Genomic DNA, 21,098 nt, shown 5'->3' on the forward strand with positions numbered 1-21,098 from the left:
CTACCTTTTTTAATAATCTGCCTCAACTCCATACACTTGGGGACTCATATTGGCATTGAATTTAACACAATGTTCATCTGTTGACAGACACCAAACACCACAGCCAAACTCAGGATCCAGGACACAGACCTCTGACTCCAAAACCTGGACCCTGGAGCGAACCCAAATCAAACCCAGGACTCCAGGCCCAAAGCTCCAAACCCAAGCCATGTGCCCACACCTGAGCCAGACCATGAGGTCCAAAGGCCAAACACCAGATGCCAGGGACTGACATCGGACTCTTGTAATGCCAGATTCCATGCACCAAAACCTAAATCTTCATCTGCACATGGACTTCACAGGCAAACCCAGGACACAAAGCCACATCCTAAGAGGTGCAAGACTGCAGACACACAACCGAACACATTTTGACTCTGAAGCACAGGCTCTGGACATAGGACACAGATCTGTAACCAGGATGCCATTGCCAGAATTTGGAGTTGGGGCCAGACGCCGGGCCCCCATTGCCATAGGCCAGAGGCGGGAGCTGAACCAGATCCTCCCATTGTAAACAAAACTGTGATTCAATAAGATAAAACCCTTGTCTCTCCAAATGCAAACTTCAGAATTTTACCAAACCCAGCAGCAATAGGCCCAAAGACAGAGTGGACAAAGAGGATGCTGACCTTGGATGGCAGACGACCATGATCTCTCAATTGCAACAGGCTCAGGAGTTAGCACTGTCTCACCATTCATTCCACACTGCCAGCTTTTCAAACTGCAGGGGGATTAAAAAGGGATTATTTTCCACAAACCTTGTCAGCTCTAACACCTGTGGGATAATAATCAAAATATCATAATCAGATCAACACAAGATATTCAACATTTAATAAATGCATGAGTACAAATGAATACCAGACAATGAGGTGATATCAGGTATATAGGACCTTTGGGAATATGGGGAAACTGGGTCTTATAGAGGTAAAATGGGTGACAGGTAATTTATGAAAAGTGCAGCCTTTGTGGAATGTTACTTTTTGGTAGGCAATCCCACAAACTATAGGACACAGCTAAACTAATAAACTCTTCCAAATTTCATTAACATAATCATTCAGTTGATAATAGGTTGCTTTGCTAAAATTTTTAAATCTTGTGGCAACAGCAGCAGACACAGCCCGAGAGTGCAACCAGCTGCCAGGAGGGCCTTGCATCACCCGCAGGGGGTCAAAGGACTGAGCATCTCTGTCCAGTGCAGTACGGACTGTCCTCCTCTGCCTGCAGCCAGTGGAGTGCAGTGGAGCCCATGAGTGCAAGTCAGGTGAACGTGAAACCACAACCAGGAGCTGAGCCATGGCCACACAGGTGGGACAATGACACAGTCAGGACCTCAAAGCTGTCTGTACATCGGGCAGCCGGGATGTGGGCACGTTTGAAACATTGATTCAGTTGGGACATCAATGAGCTGGAACATCGATGCAGGAGGACAAAGGCACAGCCAGGACACTGACACAGGCAGGACATTGACACGGCCAAGACATCTACACAGAAAGGACAGCAGCGCAGCTCACATATTGACTTAGTTGAGGAATGAACACAGTCGGTACAGAAGTGTGGCTGGGATAACAGGGGAACCTGGACATTGACAAAGATAGGAAAGTGGCACAGCCAAGAAATCTATGCAGGTGGGGCAGTGGCGCAGCCGGGACATCAAGGCAAATGGGACACTGAAATACAGGCAACACAGTAGCATGACCTCTACATCAACACAGACAAGACAGTGCTGTGGAAGGGACACAAACACAGACAGGATAGCAGCACGGCCAAGACATCAAGGCTGAGGGGACCTAGACACAATCACGATTTTGGTGAGGCTGGGACATTAGCATGGTGGGGATGTGGACATGGGAGGGACATCGATACTGTCAGGATGCTGACACACACAGGACATTGGACCACAAAGATGTGGACACGGTTGAAACATGAACACAGCCCACAGGAGGCACCTAGTTACCTGACATAAAGACACTGCTGTTGTACATGGGGGAGAGAAGGAAAAATGGAATACAAAGCCCATTTATATGAAAGTAATAACATGCATGACTAAATACCATGCCACTCAACATTCGTAGATCATTCACTACAGCTGACAACCTTTCCTGCTGGCCTGCACTAAGGTGTTGTTCCCAAGATGAACTTGAGACGAGAAGAGAGCCACACTAAGGACATTTTCTTAAGTAACCATAATCAGCTATAAAGCAAGGTTTAACAAATTGCAAAGAACTGAAATTATATAGAGTACAAGTCTTACTCTCATTGCTGTGAGTGTATAAATCAGGAACAAAAGGTCATTAATATATCCTTACATTTAAAAGTTATGAAATACACTTCTAAACTACATTGCAATCAACAGTGGTTGATATTCCACTGCAATCAACCACGTTTCCTGCGGACCTGCACTAAGGTGTCATTACTCAGAACTCCCACCAGATGGCCAAGTATGCACACTTAGAACACTTTGGAAATGACCACACTGTACCATCCATCAGTTTTCAACCAACTTCCAAAGACTGGAATTATTAAAAAAAAAATACATGTGTCGTCCTCATGGCTGCTAAGGTAGAAGTCAGAAACAGAAGGTAACTAGAAAGTCCTTTTATTTAAATGCAATGAAAGACACTTCTCAAATAACATTCCATTAACCCTTAGTAGATAATTCACTATAGCCAATTGAGTTCTCCTGCTGGCCCGCACAAAGCTGTTATTCCCAAGTTACACACGAGATGGCAGCAGAGAGCCACACTTGGGACATTTTTCAAAGGGACCGTCCTGCGCTAAGGCAAGTTTTAACAAATTTCAAAGGAATGAAATGACACACAGTATGTTTCTTACTGTCACTGCTGTTAATATAGAAATCAGGAACAAAAGTAGCTAGTAAGTCCTGATATTTAAAAGTTGCTAAATACACGTCTAAATAACATTGCAATCAATGTTCATTGATATTCTCCTACAGTCAACCATTTTTTCCTGCTCACGGGCTACTAACATGTTATTCCCAAAAATGCCCAGGAGATGGAAGCAGAGATGCACACTTGGAAAACTACTGTTTGCTTGGCCAACAGGTTCATTCGGTTTTTAGGTAGAAACACAATGAAAGAGACATTTTTCATTTTCACGAATAATTTCACTGAACAATGTATTCTCTGTTTTTTTTCCCACTGCTTTCTGCAGTGTTTCGGGCCTCTTCAAAATTCCATCTTCCCGAAAGTTTCTCTCTTTGGCCAAGTCCATAAAAAGCCAGTTTCAACAAGCATCACAGCATTGAAGTTATATACAATATGTTTCTTAAGTGTTCCTATTGCACTTAAGCTAGACTTCACTAAAAGTGAATGACTGGAAAGTCCTCATACTTGGTAGTTATGCAATACACTTCTAAATAACCTCAAAAATAAAGCAATTTGAATTACAAATATAAACTGAATGGTGATAATGGTACTGTAACCGGAAAAGACACCGGCGTTCGGGCTGCCTGTCACTACCAAATCCAATAAGCAATGACAGTGATTGAATCTTTTATAGGCGCTTTATTCAGATGGCCGGCGATCCGAGAAGATGGCGGGTTCATACCCTAACAAACCATCTTGCTCTCTCTTTCCCAGCCAGATCTTTTATAAGGGGGTTGGGGGAGGGCAAACAGGAGTTAGTGAGAGTCTTTGAAATTCCAAGGGGAGGGGTAGTCGCCTGGTAGGGATGTCTCCAGGTGGTGGTATCTTTAGCCAGCACTCCAGAAGGTCAGTTTTTTTTTCCTCAGGTGCCAGATGGGCCTTATCTGTAGTCTCTGAAACAAAAAGCTTAACATACACATTACTTGCTAGATTTATGGCTATTTACCTTAAGCTAAAATTTTCCAAGTTTGAGTCCCCTATCAGTACTACATACCAAAACTTATGAAAAACATCTTCACCCTTAAATGCACAGTATCAAAAATAAAAGCTGAAAATATACAAGTTTTGCACCCATACTTATAACCTAAAATAATAAATGAAATCCAGAGAAAGTGGACAGAAACGTGCGCATCAACAGATCTGCAAGTGTATATACATAAAATGATAGCAGTTCTTTTTAACTCCTGGGGTAGAATTTTTAATAAATATTTTCTCATTGTTTAAGCAAGCAGCAACAAAGTAAATTAAAAATGCTTTTCAAGCACACTTAGAACTTTTTTAAAAATGACTATATTTAGCTATAAAGCAGGTTTCAACAAATGTCTCACAAACTATGTTTCTTGCTCTCTTTGCCATTAATCTGGAAACCAGTCACAAGGTAACTAGAAAGTCCCTACATTTAAATGCTTCAAAATACACTTCTAAATACCTTCCCAAAATAAATCACAGTCAGAGTGGAAAATAATTTACATAGCAAAATAATAAAAATACTGCATACCAGACCAAGATTTTTCTGGTTTCAAAAATGATCAAAGCTTCAAACTGTTTCTCAACCAAAGGTGATTTTTGCCCCCAAGAGGACTTTAGGCAAGGTACTGAGCCATTTTAGATTGTCCTGATGGGAAGGGAAGTGAGGGTGTTGGCAATGAATAGAGGTATTGGATGCTAATAAACACCTACGATGCAGAGGACAATCCCCCAGGAGAATGAATTCTCTGTCTCAAAAGGTCCATAGTGTTGAGAATAAGAAACCCTATTCTGTGTCATGAAGACTCCATTAGAATACAAACAGTATGTCCCTTTGCATCCTAGATCTGACAGGCTGCCTTTCTTGGAAGAGGAAGCATGGAAGCTAAAACTTAAAAGAACGAAAAATGCTAGCCATCTTGCAAATGTCGGGAGAAGTGTCCCTAGGCAATAGGCCAGGAGGCAATATCTGTCCACTTAGGAGACCAGATCACACTGTGATTAAACAGAGCAGTCATCTGAGGACCCCTGCTTCTTTCCATTGCTCATACCTCACTTTAATAACTGATGGATAATCTCACTTAGAACAAAGAGGGGGAAGGGGTGAGGACACCTAATATGTCTTTCTAATATCTCCTAGACACCTTGAGTTCTGGACCCCATTCCAAATCCCTATTTTTTGGGGCCCCCGATAGGGGGCTTAAGACTTGGAAAATTTTAGCTTCAGGTAAATAGCCATAAATCTAGCAAGCAATGTGTATGTTAAGCTTTTGTTTCAGAAACTACAGATAAGGCCCATCTGGCACCTTAGAAAAAGCGGCTGACCTTCAGGGGTGCTAATGTTGGGAACAAGGAAATTAAAAACTAAATGTGACCTTAGTAAACAGGAACCACATTGTAGCTAAAAGGAACTAACAAGGGAGACAGAGTGCAGGATGTAGTTGAGCAAACATCCTGTGTCGTGCAGATGTTCTTCCCTGGGTATGCTAGATAAACAATGCTTTGTTTAGTTTTAAAAATTTGAATTTTACCCTGTTCCTGCACGAGGTCTCTGTAAACCAATAGCTAACTGCCACATCAGTTTCTGTGAAACATTTGCTTGCTCGCGCCAAAACCCCTATATAAGGACTTAGCCGTAAGCGCTCGGCGCGACTCTCGTCTGCAGCCCTTGTGGGTACCGTGTCTCCGGACACTTTGAGAGTTCGCCTCTGCGCAGGTTAAACTTGGCCAATAAAGCAACATCTTTGATACCCTGAAAGTCTCCGATATTTGTTCTCGCGTTTGCTGGATGCAACACTGGCTAGAGATTACTACCTAGAGACATCCGTATCAGGAAGAAGCAGGCAACTACCCCTCCCCCTTGGAATTTCAAGGCTTTCACCGACCTGTTTGTCCTCCCCCAACCCCCTTATAAAAGATCTGGCCAGGAAGGAAATGGGAAGATGGTTTGTTAGGGTATGAACCCGCCATCTTCTCAGATCACCAGCCATCTGAATAAAGCGGCTATAAAAGATTCAATCACTGTCATTGCTTATTGGATTTGGTAGTGACAGGCAGCCCGAATGCTGGTGTCTTTTCCGGTTACACCCCCTCTTGGTTGCACCCTGTATCAAATAGGTAAAAAAAAAAAAAAAAAAAAAAAGGCGAACGAAAAAAACAACAACAAAAACCTGGGAATAAACTTAATAACAATGTACAGGATCTGTATGAATGAAATTGGAAATTGCTACACAATAACAGAAACTTGAACAAATGAAAAATATCATCTTGTTTTGAAGTTCAAAATGGCTATTTTTGTATATCCATTTCCAAAGTTATCCATAACTAAAGTATCTAAATAAATAAAGAAAAGTGGTCCCACAGGAAGTAGTCAGTTAAATTGGGACCCAAGACATGTACCCCAGAAACAGTCTGGCCCCCCCCTTTCCTGCTCCCCACAGGGTGGCTGTATCTGCCCCCCAACTTCCTTACCTCATAGCCCCCATGCAGCTCACCTCCTGCCGCTGGACTGCATTGCTTGCATCATGTTAGGCTGTGAGCATCACCTCGAGACCACAGAGACTGGCAGCCAGCAGCGCCTAACCTCCAGTCCTCGTGGTTGCTCATCTCCCCACCAGAACTGCCTGCCCCTCACACCTGCCAGCCTAAATATGCCTCCCACCCAGCCCCACCCACATCTGTGGCCCCCTCTCACCTCCAGCCCAGTCCCGACTCTGACCTTAGACAGACCCCATCCCTTATCTGTAGGCTTGATTTTTAGTGGTCCATTTAAACAAAAAATAGCCAAGAATCAAGGATACTGGTGAACATGCAGTGTAATGAAGAAATACATTAATAATATATACTTTATAAAATTAAAGACAACTCTGAAAAAGAACTTGTTCAGACAATAAAAAGAGAAGACACAAACTGGGAGAAAATATGAATTACCTAAAACACAGGGTGAAAAAATATTGAAAGTAAAAGAATGGGAAAAGATATACAGGATGGTGCAGGAGCAGCTTTACAGTTGTTCACATGGAAAATAATGTCATAATTATTAAGTAATAAGACAACAATAAACTTTGTTTCTCATCCTCACATCTCTAAACCTACTTTTGCCGCACCCTATCTTATGCAAACATAAACCACGTGAAAATTACATAATAACGTGCAGTAGACTTCAAGGTAAAAAGCATTACTAGAGATGAAGAGCACTTCATATCAAAAGTTTAATTTACCCGGAAGATCCAAATTCACCATATACTTAATGTCATAAACTTAAAGTATATAGAATAGAGACACGAACAAAAATTCATAATCATATACATATAACAAACCTCTCTCATCAGTAACACAGCATTCCTCTTTCAGAAACAAGAGACCACCTCAAAAAATTCAGTAAGGGTATAATAAAACCATGAGCAGCAAGTTGGATTCAGCATTCACAGATAACCGACTCTACACAACTTTTCCTGCTGAACTACCCTAAGGTGTTATTCCCAAAGTGACCTCGAGATGACAGCAGAGATGCATGCTTAGAACATTTTTTACATTGACCATATTGTAATGAAGATTCAAAAAAAAAAAATGCAAAGGATTGAAATTACATGATGTTTCTCTCTCTCATTGTAGATAATCTAGAAATCAGTTGTAAAAGTCACCAGAAAATTCTTACATTTAGAAGTTATGAAATAGACTTCTAAATATCCCTCGAAATGAATTGCCATTGGAGTTTAAAAATCATTTCAACTGAATAATATTTAAAATAATACATTTAAAAACCTATGGGAAAACATAGTGATAAATCCTCTCATTAGAGGGAAACAGTGGAAAATTCACATGTTTTGCATCCATATTACAAACCCAGAAAAATAAATTAAATCCAGAGAAAGTAGAAGAATGGAAATAGGCAAGTAGAGATGTCTGGAAGGGTATATACTTAAAATAATAACAGCTATTACCTGTTTGGGTAGGATTTTGAATTAATTTTTATTTTTCTATATAATTTAAGTAAGTTACCACAAAAAAGGCAGTCTTACTTTGGGAAGCAGAAGAAGAAAGAAGAAAGAAGAAGGTACAAGAGGAAAACTTGGCATAATTTAAGAGTAAAAATAACCTAGACTGCTGTGGTGACAACACCAGAGGCCTTTTCTCTGCTCAGCCAGCCTGATCTCCTCACTCAGAGAGGTCCCTTTTCCAAAGTGCCCTTCTTTGTGTGCAAATACAGCCAAGTAGAGAGGAAATGACAGGACCAGGCCAGAATGAATAGAGAAGCTCTGAGCAGCACAGCCTGAGGTGGAACTTGCCCCGGGGCTGCTTCACTTCAAGATCCCCTCACAGCCAAAACACTTTACAACTAAGCAGCTGCACTATTGGGCTGACCCACAGAGGTGCTGCTTCATGATTCACCTGTAACAACACTGAGCTTCCTAACAGACATGCTGCGCTGACAGCCATTAGTATCAAAACACAGCTGTTTGCACTAAATACAGTTTCCTTCTTCCCCACACCCCAACTCTGGAACTCCTGCTGACATTGAATTGGAGCCAATGACCATCACTTCACAGATGCCAGATACCACAGACAGAGTCAGGACTGAACACAGGCCCTGGATTCCAGAACGTGGACCCCAGAGCAGATCCAGAACCAAATGCTGAACTCCAGACCCCAGCTCCAATCCCAAAATTGTCCCCACAACCCAGGCCAGACCATCAACCCTGAATGCCAGACATTCGAAACCAGAGACTGATAGAGAACCCTGGACAACACGTTCCATACATCAGACCATAGGGCCAGAGCTGCACATCGACCCCACACACCCACCCAAGACACAAACCCACACCTGAAGAGACTCCAGATCCCAGACACACAGACACATTCAACCCCAGGACACAGACCCAGGAGACAGAACCCAGATCTATAACCAGGAGCCCACAGCCAGACTCCAGAGCTGAAGCTGGACAATGGAGCCCAGTTGCCGGATGCAGGACTGGGACCGAGTCCTTACAGTGTAAACAGAGCCAGGAGCCGATAAAGAGCATTCCTGACTCTCTAAGTCCAAGCAGCTGGCCTCAGAAATAGTTTTTCATGCCAACGTAAGTGTACAAGGGAAGAAAATAACTCCAGGCACTACTAAATTACGCCAAGGCCCGCAGAAATAGACCAAAAAGGCTGGCAGAGCAAAAAATAATATTAATGCTTACTTTTGCCAGATGTCCACGATCTCTCATAAGCTGCACTTTCCTGAAGTTAGTGTCCCAGCCATGAATGTCACACGGCTGGCTCACAAAACCTGTGGGGGAATAAAAAATTATTTTTGTCATACCTTCTAAGTTATGACAGCTGGGATAACAATCAAATTAACATAATCTGATTAATGAGAGGTATTTAACGTCTAATACGTGGCCAAGGGGAGTTCATGTTCAAATGAATACCAGGACATTCGGCCAAGATGGAGGTGTAGGTAGACACACTCTGCCTTCTCACACAACCAAAAGAAGGACAACAACAATTTAAAAACAACCAGAACTGACAGAAAATCAAACTGTATGGAAGTCCGACAACCACGGAGTTAAAGAAGAAACTCTCATCCAGACTAGTAGGAGGGGCGGAGATGGGCAGCCGGATGGAGAGGGTTCGCAGCAAGGCGGCAGCTGGTGGAGTGAGAGGTCCCACATTCACACACAGATAAACCTGGAGTAACACCTAAGGAGTGAGACAGCACTTGCAAACCCAAATCTCTGATTCAAAACACCTGTGGAGGTTGAGAGGGTGGCAGGAGAAACTCCCAGCCTCACAGGATAGTTCGTTGGAGAGACCCATGGGGTCCTAGAATGTACACAAGCTCACTCACCCGGAAATCAGCACCAGAAGGGCCCACTTTGCTTGTGGGTAGTAGAAGTGACTGAAATCCAGCAGAGAGCAGAGCAAGCACCATTGTTCCCTCTTGGACCCCTGCCCCACCTACAGCATCACAACCCAGCTACATGGGTTACCCTGCTTGGGTGAACACGTAAGGATCCACCCCTCACTCCATCATAGATGCTTCAAGACAAAAAAAATGGTCAAAACGAAAATAACAGATCAAAACTCCAGAAAAAAATACAACTAAGCGATGAAGAGATAGCCAACCTATCAGATGCACAGTTCAAAGCACTGGTGATCAGGAAGCTCACAGAATCCGTTGATTTTGGTCGCAAATTAGATCAAAATATGAAGGCTACGCTAAGTGAAGTGAAGGAAAATGCACAGGGAACCAATAGTGATGGGAAGGAAACTGGGACTCAAATCAATGGAATGGACCAGAAGGAAGAAAGAAACAACCAAACAGAAAAGAATGAAGAAACACGAATTCAAAAAAATGAAGAGAGGCTTAGGAACCTCCAGGACATCTTTAAATGTTCCAACATCTGAATTATAGGGGTACCAGAAGGGGAAGAGGTACAGCAGCAAGTGGAAAAGTTATTTGAAGAAATAATAAAGCAGAACTTCCCCGATCTGGCAAAGGAAATAGACTTCCAGGAAGCCCAGGAAGCTCAGAGTCACAAAGAAGTTGGACTCCAGGAGAAACACATCAAGGCACATCGTAATTACATTAGCCAAGATTAAAATGAAGGAGACAATCCTAGAAGCAGCAAGAGATAAGGAGACAGTTACCTACAAAAGAGTTCCCATCAGACTGTCAACTGATTTCTCAAAAAAGACCTTACAGGCAAGAAGGGGCTAGAAAGAAGTATTCCAAGTCATGAAAGGCAAGGGCCTACATCCAAGATTGCTCTATCCAGCAAAACTTTCATTTAGAATGGAAGGTCAGACAAAGTGCTTCTCAGACAAGGTCAAGTTAAAGGAGTTCATCATCACCAAGCCCTTGTTATATGAAATGTTAAAGGGACTTATCTAAGAAGAAGGCAAAAAATATGAACAGTAAAATGACAGCAAACTCACAATTATTAACAACCACACCTAAAACAAAAACAAAAGCAAACTAAGCAAACAACTAGGACAGGAACAGAACCCCAGAAATGAAGATCACCTGGAGAGTTATCAATAGGGGAGTGGGAGCGGGAGAGGGGGCGGAAAGGTGCAGAGGATAAGTAGCATAGATGGTAGGTAGAAAATAGACAGGGGGAGGTTAAGAATAGTATAGGAAATGTGGAAGCCAAAGAACTTATATGTATGACCCATGGACATGAACTAAAGAGGGGGAAATGTGGGTGGGAAGGGGTGTGCAGGGTGGAGGGGAATAAAGGGGGGTAAAATGGGACAAGTGTAATAGCACAATCAATAAAATATATTTTAAAAATGAATACCAAACATAATAAGGTAATATTGGGTATAGAGGGTATTTTGGAAAATGGAAGAACAGAGTCTTAGATTTCAAAGGTGAAATGTGAGACATGCAGGTAATTTAGAAAAAAAGGCAGCATACCTGCCAGGTTAATTTCTGTTGGAGAACTCCCACAACTTTAAGACACAAGGAGTATAAGAGGGTCGACAAGCTCTTGCTAGGAGTCTTACTGTCTGAAGCTAAGGTGATTGTGCTGAAGCTCTCTTCCTAAACCAAATTGTGGCAATTAAACCTCTTAGGAAGAAATGAGAGGACAATCCTAAGTAATTTCTCAGTCTTCCCTTTCTTAACAACCAGTTTAACATCAACATGCCAAGTGCAAAATGTTGGCCCTCTTCATTGCCACCTTTGAAACTTTAAATAGAAGTTCTATATCCACAAGCTACATTTGTACATTGTTCCATATTTCACCGACACAATCAGTCAGTTTTGACAATAACTTACTTTACTTAAATTGTTAAATCTTACCTAAATAAATGGTGGTGTACATGTACTCCCCAAATTCTCCTCGTATTAAACACCTGACTGCTTGCCTATGTGATGGGGAAACAACCTTTCCTGTAACCTCAAGAATCTTTGGCTTGGTCTAATAATCCAACAGGCATGGCACAGATTAGCAAATGAAAATGACCAAATGTCAGACATACATAGGCAGGAGAACCTCACTCACAGGAGAGAGTCAGAAACCCCACATGCAGAAGAGCATGAATGAGGCAACCATGATGTGAGGGACCACAGGGCTTCACAGTGTCCTTTCAAAACAGTAATAGCAGCTGCTGAGTAAGTAGTTGCCATCCTCAGGATGTGCACTAGATGGAAGCAGAGAAGAGCATTTCGGGGCAGTGGGCATCTGAGAGTGGGTGGGGTCCCCTCTGCCTGCACAGAGGGTCCTGTCCCATCAGCTCTGCATTCTCTGACTGCCAGGAGGGGTCTTACCACAGAGAGTATGGGGCCCTGACACATCAGAGCATTAATGGATGTATACCACCAACAAAATTTTTTCTAACTCCTCACGTTACCTCCTATCTTCATATTTCCTTTCAAGCATTATCTATTTTTACATGTTGCTACATAACTAAAGTAATGCAATTTTATTATTGTATGGTAGCTTCTTTACCTTGATGAATCATGAAAAGCAACATAATGATCACAAATAATAGAATTTATTACCATGAGGGGAATAACACACAGAAATAAATATCTTTTATATGTATATAGAAACACTAAGTTAAAGATAGAATTGAAAAGATCCAATAGCAACAAAACAGATACAATACCTAACATTAACCTTAGGGAGAATGTGCATGATCTGCATGAACAAAATGTTAATGTGATGCCCAATAAAAGACACTTGAACAACTGGAAAGTAACATCGTGTTCCTCTCTCTCTCCCTCTCTCTCTCTCTCTCTCTCTCTCTCTCTCTCTCTCTATATATATATATATATATATGTGTGTGTGTGTGTGTGTGTGTGTGTGTGTATATATATAATAAAAGAATGTCAACATCCCAAAGATGCTTATAAATTGAATGTGATACAATTTAAAATATTAACATTTTATAAAACTAAAACAAACTCATTTTCAGTTCACTTATTAAAATGAGGAAAGAAAAGAGAATTCTGGAAAAGCAAATTAAAAAATAGATCCTAGTCCAACCAAGCATAACTATGCAGTGTGTTACAAACCTACATTAATCTAAACAGTAGGGTAATAGCCTTTGAATAGACAAATTGATGGGACGGAATACAATGTCCAATAATAAGTGCTAAATCAGATGGAAATTTTCTATGATAAAGCTATCTCCTTAGATATGTGGGAAAATGTTTGTGATATAATAAAAGGTGTTGGAACAACTGAATGGGAAAAATATTAGGCCCCCTGCAATACATCCTCTACCAAAACCAATTCTTTGATTGAATTTAATAGCCACTCATAACTAATATAAAACACTGAGAGCTATGTGAAACATGCAAACAGATCTAAAGTGAAAGAATGGGGAAAATATACTATACAAACATTAACAAAATGAAAATTATATAATAACATAGTAGACTTGAAGAAAAAAAACACTACTACAAATAAAAGGAGTACTTCATATCAGACAGTTCAATGTACCAGTTTGTTCCAAATTTTTTTTAAAGATTTTATTTATTTCTTTACCACACATCAATGTGTGGTTGCCTCTCATGCCCCACTACTGGGGACCTGGCCCGTAACCCAGGCATGTGCCCTGACTGGGAATTGAACCAGTGACGCTTTGGTTCACAGGCCCACGCTCAATCTACTGAGCTACAGCAGCCAGGGCTAGTTCCAAATTTTTATTCACTTAATAACATAAACTCAAAATTACACAGAACAGAGCTGAATGGAAAAATATACAAAACAATAATCATAATAGATTATTTAACAAACCTCTATCATTCGGGTTCTGTTTCAGAACCAATAAAGCCCACAAAAAATAGTAAAACGTTTTAAAAAAAACATGACAAGAAAATGGCATTCAGTGTGCATAAGTACTTCACTACACCCCAAAACTGCAAATTACAGATGCTTTCCAAGCACCCTGGAAACTTTTTAAACACTGACCATATTGTGATACAAAGCAAGTTCCAACAAATTTCAAATGACTGAGATTTACATATATATTTCTTGCTCTCACTGCCATTAATCAAGAAATCAGTAACAACAGATAACTGGAAAATACTTATATTTACAAATTATGAAATACACTTCTAAATAACCACCCCAAAATAAATCACAATTGGAATTAGAAAATAATTTGCATGGAATGATAGTAAAAATACTGCATATCAAGGCCAGATCACTCAGGTTCCAAAGATGATCAAAGCTTCAAGATCAGTGGTTTCCACCCTGGCTGGTATGCCTCAGTGGATTGAGCACAGGCTGTGAACCAAAGAATTGACAGTTGATTCCCAGTCAGCGCACATGCCTGAATTGCAGGCCAGGTCCCCAGTGGGGGCCACGTGAGAGGCAACCACATATTGATGTTTCTTTCCCTCTCTTTCTCCCTCCCTTCCCCTCTCTCTAAAAATAAATCAATAAAATGTTTTTAAAAGATCAGTGGTTTTCAACCTAAGGTTGACTTTGCCCCCAAGGGGACATTTGGCACACTGTATGGAGACCTTTCAGGTTGTCATTAGGGAGGTTAAGGTGGAAGTTACCGTCATGCACTGAATGAGATAATAATTGCTAATAAGCACCTACAATACGGAGAAAAATCCCCCAATCTCATAGCAATGAAATTACTGCTCTATATGGAGCAGGATGAAGAGTCAAATAGAATACAAACGACGTGTGACTTTGCACCCTAGATCTGAAATCATGCCTCTGTCTGGACAGGCAACCTGGAGGCTGAGAGCTAAAGAACAACAACAAAAATAAATAAATAAAAATGCCAGCCATGTTGCAAAGACTGGGGAAGAATGTCCTTGGCTAAGAAGACACCCACCAAAGCTCAGAAGCCAGGAAGATATGACATCTTAAGAGACTGAACCACACTGTGAAAAACCACAGCACTGAGGGTCACTGTCTCCTTTCATTGCCCATAAATCACTCTGCAATAATTGTTTCTTAAAATTACTTAGAATCTATAATCTTACTCTTTACATTCCAGAATTCACCATCTAACATTCTCCGCTTTGAAAATGTAGACATTTACCATATTGTTGAGTTCTTCAGATAACCTACAAGGGGCACAATTTTACTTACAAAATACTTCTGATTTCTAAAACACCACTGCTCCAGGTCCTGAACTCATTTACAATGCTAAGAATCATGTTACTATCTTATTTAATTATTAATGAACGTATAACTTACACATTTCAACTCTTCTTGTCTTCATGTTTTATTCCAAGCTTTAACTATTTTTTTCATGCTTTATCAGCTAAACTAACACAATTTTATTATTGCATGATATCTCATTTACCTTGACAACACATGAATATCAACTTAAAGTTATTATAAATAATACAACTTAATAAAATTGTGTGGTAAATAACATGCAGAAATAAATATCTTTTATATACACAGAGAGTAATTTAAAGATATAAGAAAAGAACCAATGGTGCACCCCCAAATCTGGCGTCTGCTTTAGATGATGTGCTCATATAAAGTGGTCCCAAGGAACTGATCACCGACATTGGGACCTGAGACTTGTACCTCGAAACAGTCTTTAAAAAAAATCAAGTCACTGATATTCCACTATCTCAACCACTTTTCCTGATCTGTCCAAAGATGTTATTCCCCAAAATTCCCATGACATGGCAGCAGAGATGCACACTTGGGACATACATGTATTAGTGACTTGGCCTTGGATCCAAGACATAAATATAAAATTCATTGTTTTGCTAATAAATGGTTTTCATCTCTCAAACAGTAACTGTGTAACACAGTATATTTTGCACTATGGAAATGTGCCTGCTGGAACAGGGCTTTGGATGCAAATTGGACACTTTGGGTGGAAAAGGTGCTATTTGAATAAGGAAGGCAGCATGAGCCACTGGATATAATGAGGTTGTGCAGAATTTTTGTTGAGTCATTTTTAAATGCATACATATATAACCATCTACTTCTCATCCATCCTTTTATCTACAAAAAATATTTATAGATAGGTTTATGTAAAGGAGAAAACAAATGACACAACATCCAAATGACATGAAGGAAAAGCAAGTTTTCCCCCGCACGTTGCCCAGGCCCTGATCCGGGTGACTAGTCCCTGTGTCTGCTCTTAGCACATCCTCTGCCTGTTTTGTTTTGTTTTTTAAACACAATTTGTTTTGCAAAATACTTTTCTCACATAATGACATTATTCAGAAGTTATTCTCTGTTAAAATCCATTACAAGCACCTTACTAGGTTTTATTTCTTTAACGAAATATCATGTATTCCACCCATTTTTAATTTTCTATAGTATTTCACAGTGTGAGCAAACCATAATTTAACAAATTCTCTTCTACTGAAAACTTCAAAATTATATCTGTTATTACATAAGTGTTGGATAAAATACATTAAACATACTTCATTTCATACCCAGGGAAGCATAACTGGGGGGAATTTTTAATGTTTTTCTTTTAACTTCATTTATTAATTTGAAAGAGAGAGTTGCTCCACTTATGTGTTCATTTATTGGTTGCTTCTTGTATGTGCCCTGATTGGAGAATGAACTGACCACCTTGGCATATAGGCAGGACACTCTAACCAACTGAGCCACCAGGCCAGGGCTACTAGGGGAAATTTTTGAAAAGTGGAACTTCTGGATCAGAGGGTATGATGATGTTATTTCTGGATGGCTATTCTCAAAATGATCACCAGAGAGTCTGCACCAAAGGACCCTTCCCTGAGTCTTTCAGAACAAGGACACTGCACCTGCTTGCTCATCAGCCTCAGAGATATCAGGAGTCCTCTGGATCCCCAGATGGGCCATCAAATTATGTTGACCTAAAAAATACAGCAGTCAGTTATTTTACCTGCAAATAAGAGGGTTATTCAGGAACAGTAAAAAAAAATGCAATTTAGGATGAGCAAGCTGTTGCAAAAGTCATAGGCAAGCTCCACAAGTAAAAGAGAGGAATGTTGTTTTACAGATTATACATCATCTATATGGTGGCTTTCACATTACGATGGCAGAGTTGGGTATTTGCAACAGAGACTGGCCACAAAGCCCAACATATTTACTAGCTGGCCCTTTACCACTGCCAAACCCTGGATAGACTTGGGTTTGGATCCTGACTCTATTCTTATGGCTTCGGACACAACTTAAATTCTAGAAGCCTTAGTACAAAGCTCACTGAGTTATTCTGAGCATTTACTGCACTCTAGCAGATCCAAGGGGCATATCATCTTCACATTTTGACATTTCTAGAATTGGAACACATCTTAGAGGGAACACCACCTCACAGTTAGAGGTGGCAGTATCTTTTTTTGTTTCTTAGTGGTCCATAACAATAACATGGCCTGTAATCACAACTCAGGTGTGATTAAATACAATAAATGAGACACTGCATGTAAGGACCTCAGCGTGTGCAGGGCACACAGTGAGCCCTCAGGGTGGCTTGGCTGCTTTCTGTTCTTAGGTCCCCTGTCATGTACATCTTAGCACTCACCCTTCACCGTACAGTGTCTGGTGGGAAAGACAGGCACCCAACAAAAAGTCACTTATTATGGTTTTTAGTGATGTATTTACAGACTCATATAATCCTCTAAAATGAGATGAGTCTGCTGTCATGCCAGGAAGGACAAGCGCAGGCAGCCAGCATTCAACTTGTAGGGCAGACCTGAAAAGCAACATGAGAAACTACTGAACAGAGTTTGTGGACTGGCATTTCTGCCCCACCTCCATGGAAAGTTACGTATCAAGGCTTTGAGTCCTAACAGGGAAGCATCTAACAAGAGAAGTGTTTGGGCCAGAAGTTAAGGAAAGGGAGGAGATACCAACGGCAGCCTTGTGGGCTCACATCCAGGTGTCAAGGGTCTTACCTCATCGCTGTGTCTCCTGTAACTCACTTCATATAGCATGATCAGACCGTTGGGCTGCTTGGGCTCCTGCCACATCAAATGAACGCCATTGCTCTCGATTTCATGGGTCACGGGGCCAACAATGTCATCTGCCTTGGCTATAAGGTGCAGTGGTTGTTAGAGGCAGGGACTTGACCTGGGATTGAACCCCACCTCCACCACATACCAACCGTCGAGCTTGAGTTGGTTATATAAGTCTCCTATATCCTGTTTCCCTTGTTGGAGAATGAACATGTGAGACTCACCTCATAGGACTGTCCACATACCTATGTCTGTCTGTCTATCTTACGTCCCACTGGTTCTATGTCTCTGGAGAACCCACTACATGTATGTATTTCATATTTTTAATTTTTTCTTATGGCTCGTGTGCATTTTTTCATGTTTATATGCCAGCTCTGTATGACCAGTGTAACTAAAAATAAAATAGGCACCATGGATGGACCTTGAGAGTATTATGCTACGTGAAATAGATCACGCAGAGAGACAAGCTCTGTGTGATCTCACACGTAGAATCTGGAAAAGCTGAACACAGAAAGCACACTGGTGGATCCGAGGGGCTGGGTGGTGGGAAAATGGGGAGAGGGTGGTCAAGCATAAAACTCCCAGTTGTGAGATGAATGATGTGTGGCACGGTGATTATAGTTAACAGTACTGTATTGTGTACTGAGAGTGTAGAACTTAAATGTTCTCACTGCAAAAAAGAAAAAAAAACCAACACAACAAAAACAAAAACAAAAACCGGTAACAATGTGATCTGATGGCGGCGTCTGCTGCCAGTGTCGTAGCACACACACTGCGATCAGAGAGCACGTGCGAGGGGGCGGATCAGCACTCTGTGCACTGTGTTAGGGGAACTTACATGACATTACATGTCAACTGTACCTCCATGAGGCTGGGGAAAACTAATAGTAAATGACAAGTGATAAACAAGCAAATAAGTTAAGGCGGGGAGGGGGCTTCTGCTTGGTTGGCGTGGGTGCCTGGCCCTGTGAGGTGCCACCCACCTTCGGGCATAGTCCTGGCACTGACGTAGGCTGCCACGCTGCATCTTTCCTCGGGGGCATCTTGGTTGCAAGCCTGCAGCTCGATGTGATAGCCAGTGAAGTGGCGCAGGCCGGAGATGACCAGTGACTCTTTGTTCACCACCTTCTCAAAGGACCGGTGCTCCTCCGAGTTTGTGGGCGCACTGGTAGAGGAGGTATTGGGGAAACTGGGAGCTGTGGGCACGGCCGTCGTCACATTGCCCTCATCACCAAGGGCCCTGCGTTTCCTTGATGGCCTGTCACGACAACAGGACACACAAGCACCACCTGTAAGTACATGCCCCTGGAGAATGCCAGGCTTAAAGCAAAGACTGTGGAGCCTGGGATGCAAGGGAGCGGGTGAATTAAAATGTAAATTGCCGAGAATTACAACTCAGAACAGCTTTCAAGATGTCCTTAGAAGCATCGGAAGTATGGGGAGGCCCACCCAGATAGGGCTGGGGACGCCAGGACCACCGTCCTGACACACAAGGAGCCTGCCTTCAGCGGGTGTGATTCAGGTTTCCATTTTGCAGAGTAACAGACCAGCCAAGGTCAGCGTTAAAAATAAGAAGCCAAAAGCCTGTAAGGGTCCAGCTTTTCAGGAAGCCCTGACGAATGGCATTTGCCCAACACTCTGAGCTACTGACCATCAGTTTAAAAAGGAGAAACGTGTCTTCCAATTCTTACAACCTGCTAAGGTGCCTGCAAATTTGAGTGACTTGTCCTCAGTTGTGAGCAAAAGAACCTCACCAAGGAGGCTGGTCCAGTAACTCCAAAGAAACGCCATGCAACTGATACATCCTTCCCTCTTAAAACGCTATATTGAAAAATAAATGCCAGTAGCCTGAAAGTTTAGAAATAAACACACACACACACACACACACACATATACACACACCCTACTTTCCAGGAAGTCCCACTGCTTCCCTCTTTCTGCTGCTATGCCGTCTGTCCCCTGAGGCACAGCCCTCACCAAGCATGCCGAGCATGCCGAGCATGCCGAGTGCCTCGTTCTGTGTGCCAGTGAGCTTTCTTTAAATGCCCTGAAACAGCCTTTCCCACTTATCTGTAACATTTTCTATATCAGTAAACTGGCTAGAGAGGGCCTAAGCAGGGAAAGTTGGGAAAACTGGAACAGCATAAACCATAAAATATAATTTAAAATAAAAATTTTCACAGGTAATTGTACGTGGGGTTACTTAGGTTTTCTGGCAATTATGAAAGCAATCTTTTCCCCTGTTTTACATACTAATTATTGCTTGTATATCCATGGGCTTTTGTTTATTTATATTGTCTCTACTTTTCCAAACTCTCATGCTAAGAGTTTCACAGTTGACCTTGGGTTTTCAAGGAATACACCAGAAGAAACCAGGCCAGCACACTTTTACCATAAGTGTTACAGGGTAAATATTTTGGTTTTGTGGGACATGTGGCTTTTGTGACAACCACTCCACCTTCGATGGTTTTCAAGCCACTGCAGCATGAGCACGGTGCAGCCACAGACACAATGGGAAATGGTGGGCGAGGCTCGAGTCTCTGTTGTGAACACAGGGGAGCGGCCAGCAGGCAGCCGGCTGGCAGAGGGGTGCCCAGTGTCTGTCCAGCCTGGTGACAGTGCATCTGCAAATACCCATGATTTCATTTCCCACAGTCTGCTCTTTTAAATTCTAATTTCTGCTCTGTGTCTAACCGCACTAGCTGGGTGCCCAGAAACAGGTCAGCAACCGCGGCATGGGGGTCTTCCTGACTCTGACAGGAACAGTTTAAGACGGGGGTCAGCTCAGCTGTTGGTTTCATCTAGATAATATTGACCTTGTTGCCTTTTTCCCTTCCTTTCTCTAAATTTGAATTTCTTAACATTATCAAATGAACTGCATGCTTTTCCTTACGGGGCCCCCCGATGAGTCAGGCCGCATTCTCGGGTCTCCGGACCTTGCCACTGTGGGACACACAGCACGTGTATCTCAGCACGAGTTCTCCTTGTGACACTGGCATCTAATGCTGCCTGTGTGCTGGTTCTGAGGTTTTCTTTCAACGTACCATCTTTGTCAGGTTCTGCTGGGAGGTATTATTTTAGTTTCATAAAAAGAAAGCAAAAACTCGGTAAATTTCCATAGAGTCTATGCTCTGGAAAAGTTTCCATTATTATAGGAAGAAAACTGCTTTTCAAGTCTGAACAAACTTCTCAATAACACCCTCTAGGCCAACGGTCTTTTTTTTTTTTTTAAAGAAACTTAACATCTTTTCTTAGCCTTTTTTCAAGGTTATAAGAATATTTAATTTTTGTACTTCTTCTTGAATCAGGTCTGACAAGTTAAATTT

The 21,098-nt window shown here is 41.7% G+C and overlaps 1 protein-coding gene and 1 long non-coding RNA gene across 2 annotated transcripts in view; both read right to left on the reverse strand.

Moving 5' to 3' along the window:
* Window positions 1-665: 665 nt before the first annotated feature.
* On the reverse strand, window positions 666-6,766 carry LOC118498623. The gene is made up of 2 exons (XR_004901107.1): window positions 6,383-6,766; window positions 666-811 (listed from the first exon to the last, which is right to left on the reverse strand). It is a non-coding gene; the product is annotated as an uncharacterized LOC118498623 (long non-coding RNA).
* A 10,703-nt stretch (window positions 6,767-17,469) lies between these two features.
* The window catches only part of LOC118498624 (insulin receptor-like), a 43,115-nt gene continuing 39,486 nt past the window's right edge, over window positions 17,470-21,098 (reverse strand). The window contains exons 5-6 of the mRNA XM_036017269.1: window positions 18,756-19,030; window positions 17,470-17,849 (exon numbers count right to left, since the gene is read on the reverse strand). Coding sequence (XP_035873162.1) covers window positions 17,647-17,849; window positions 18,756-19,030 — 478 coding nt within the window. The 3' untranslated portion in view covers window positions 17,470-17,646. The remainder of the gene's footprint in view (window positions 17,850-18,755; window positions 19,031-21,098) is intronic.

Source organism: Phyllostomus discolor (assembly GCF_004126475.2).
Source record: "Phyllostomus discolor isolate MPI-MPIP mPhyDis1 chromosome 15 unlocalized genomic scaffold, mPhyDis1.pri.v3 mPhyDis1_scaffold_2, whole genome shotgun sequence".
In the NCBI taxonomy this organism is placed as follows: domain Eukaryota; kingdom Metazoa; phylum Chordata; class Mammalia; order Chiroptera; family Phyllostomidae; genus Phyllostomus; species Phyllostomus discolor.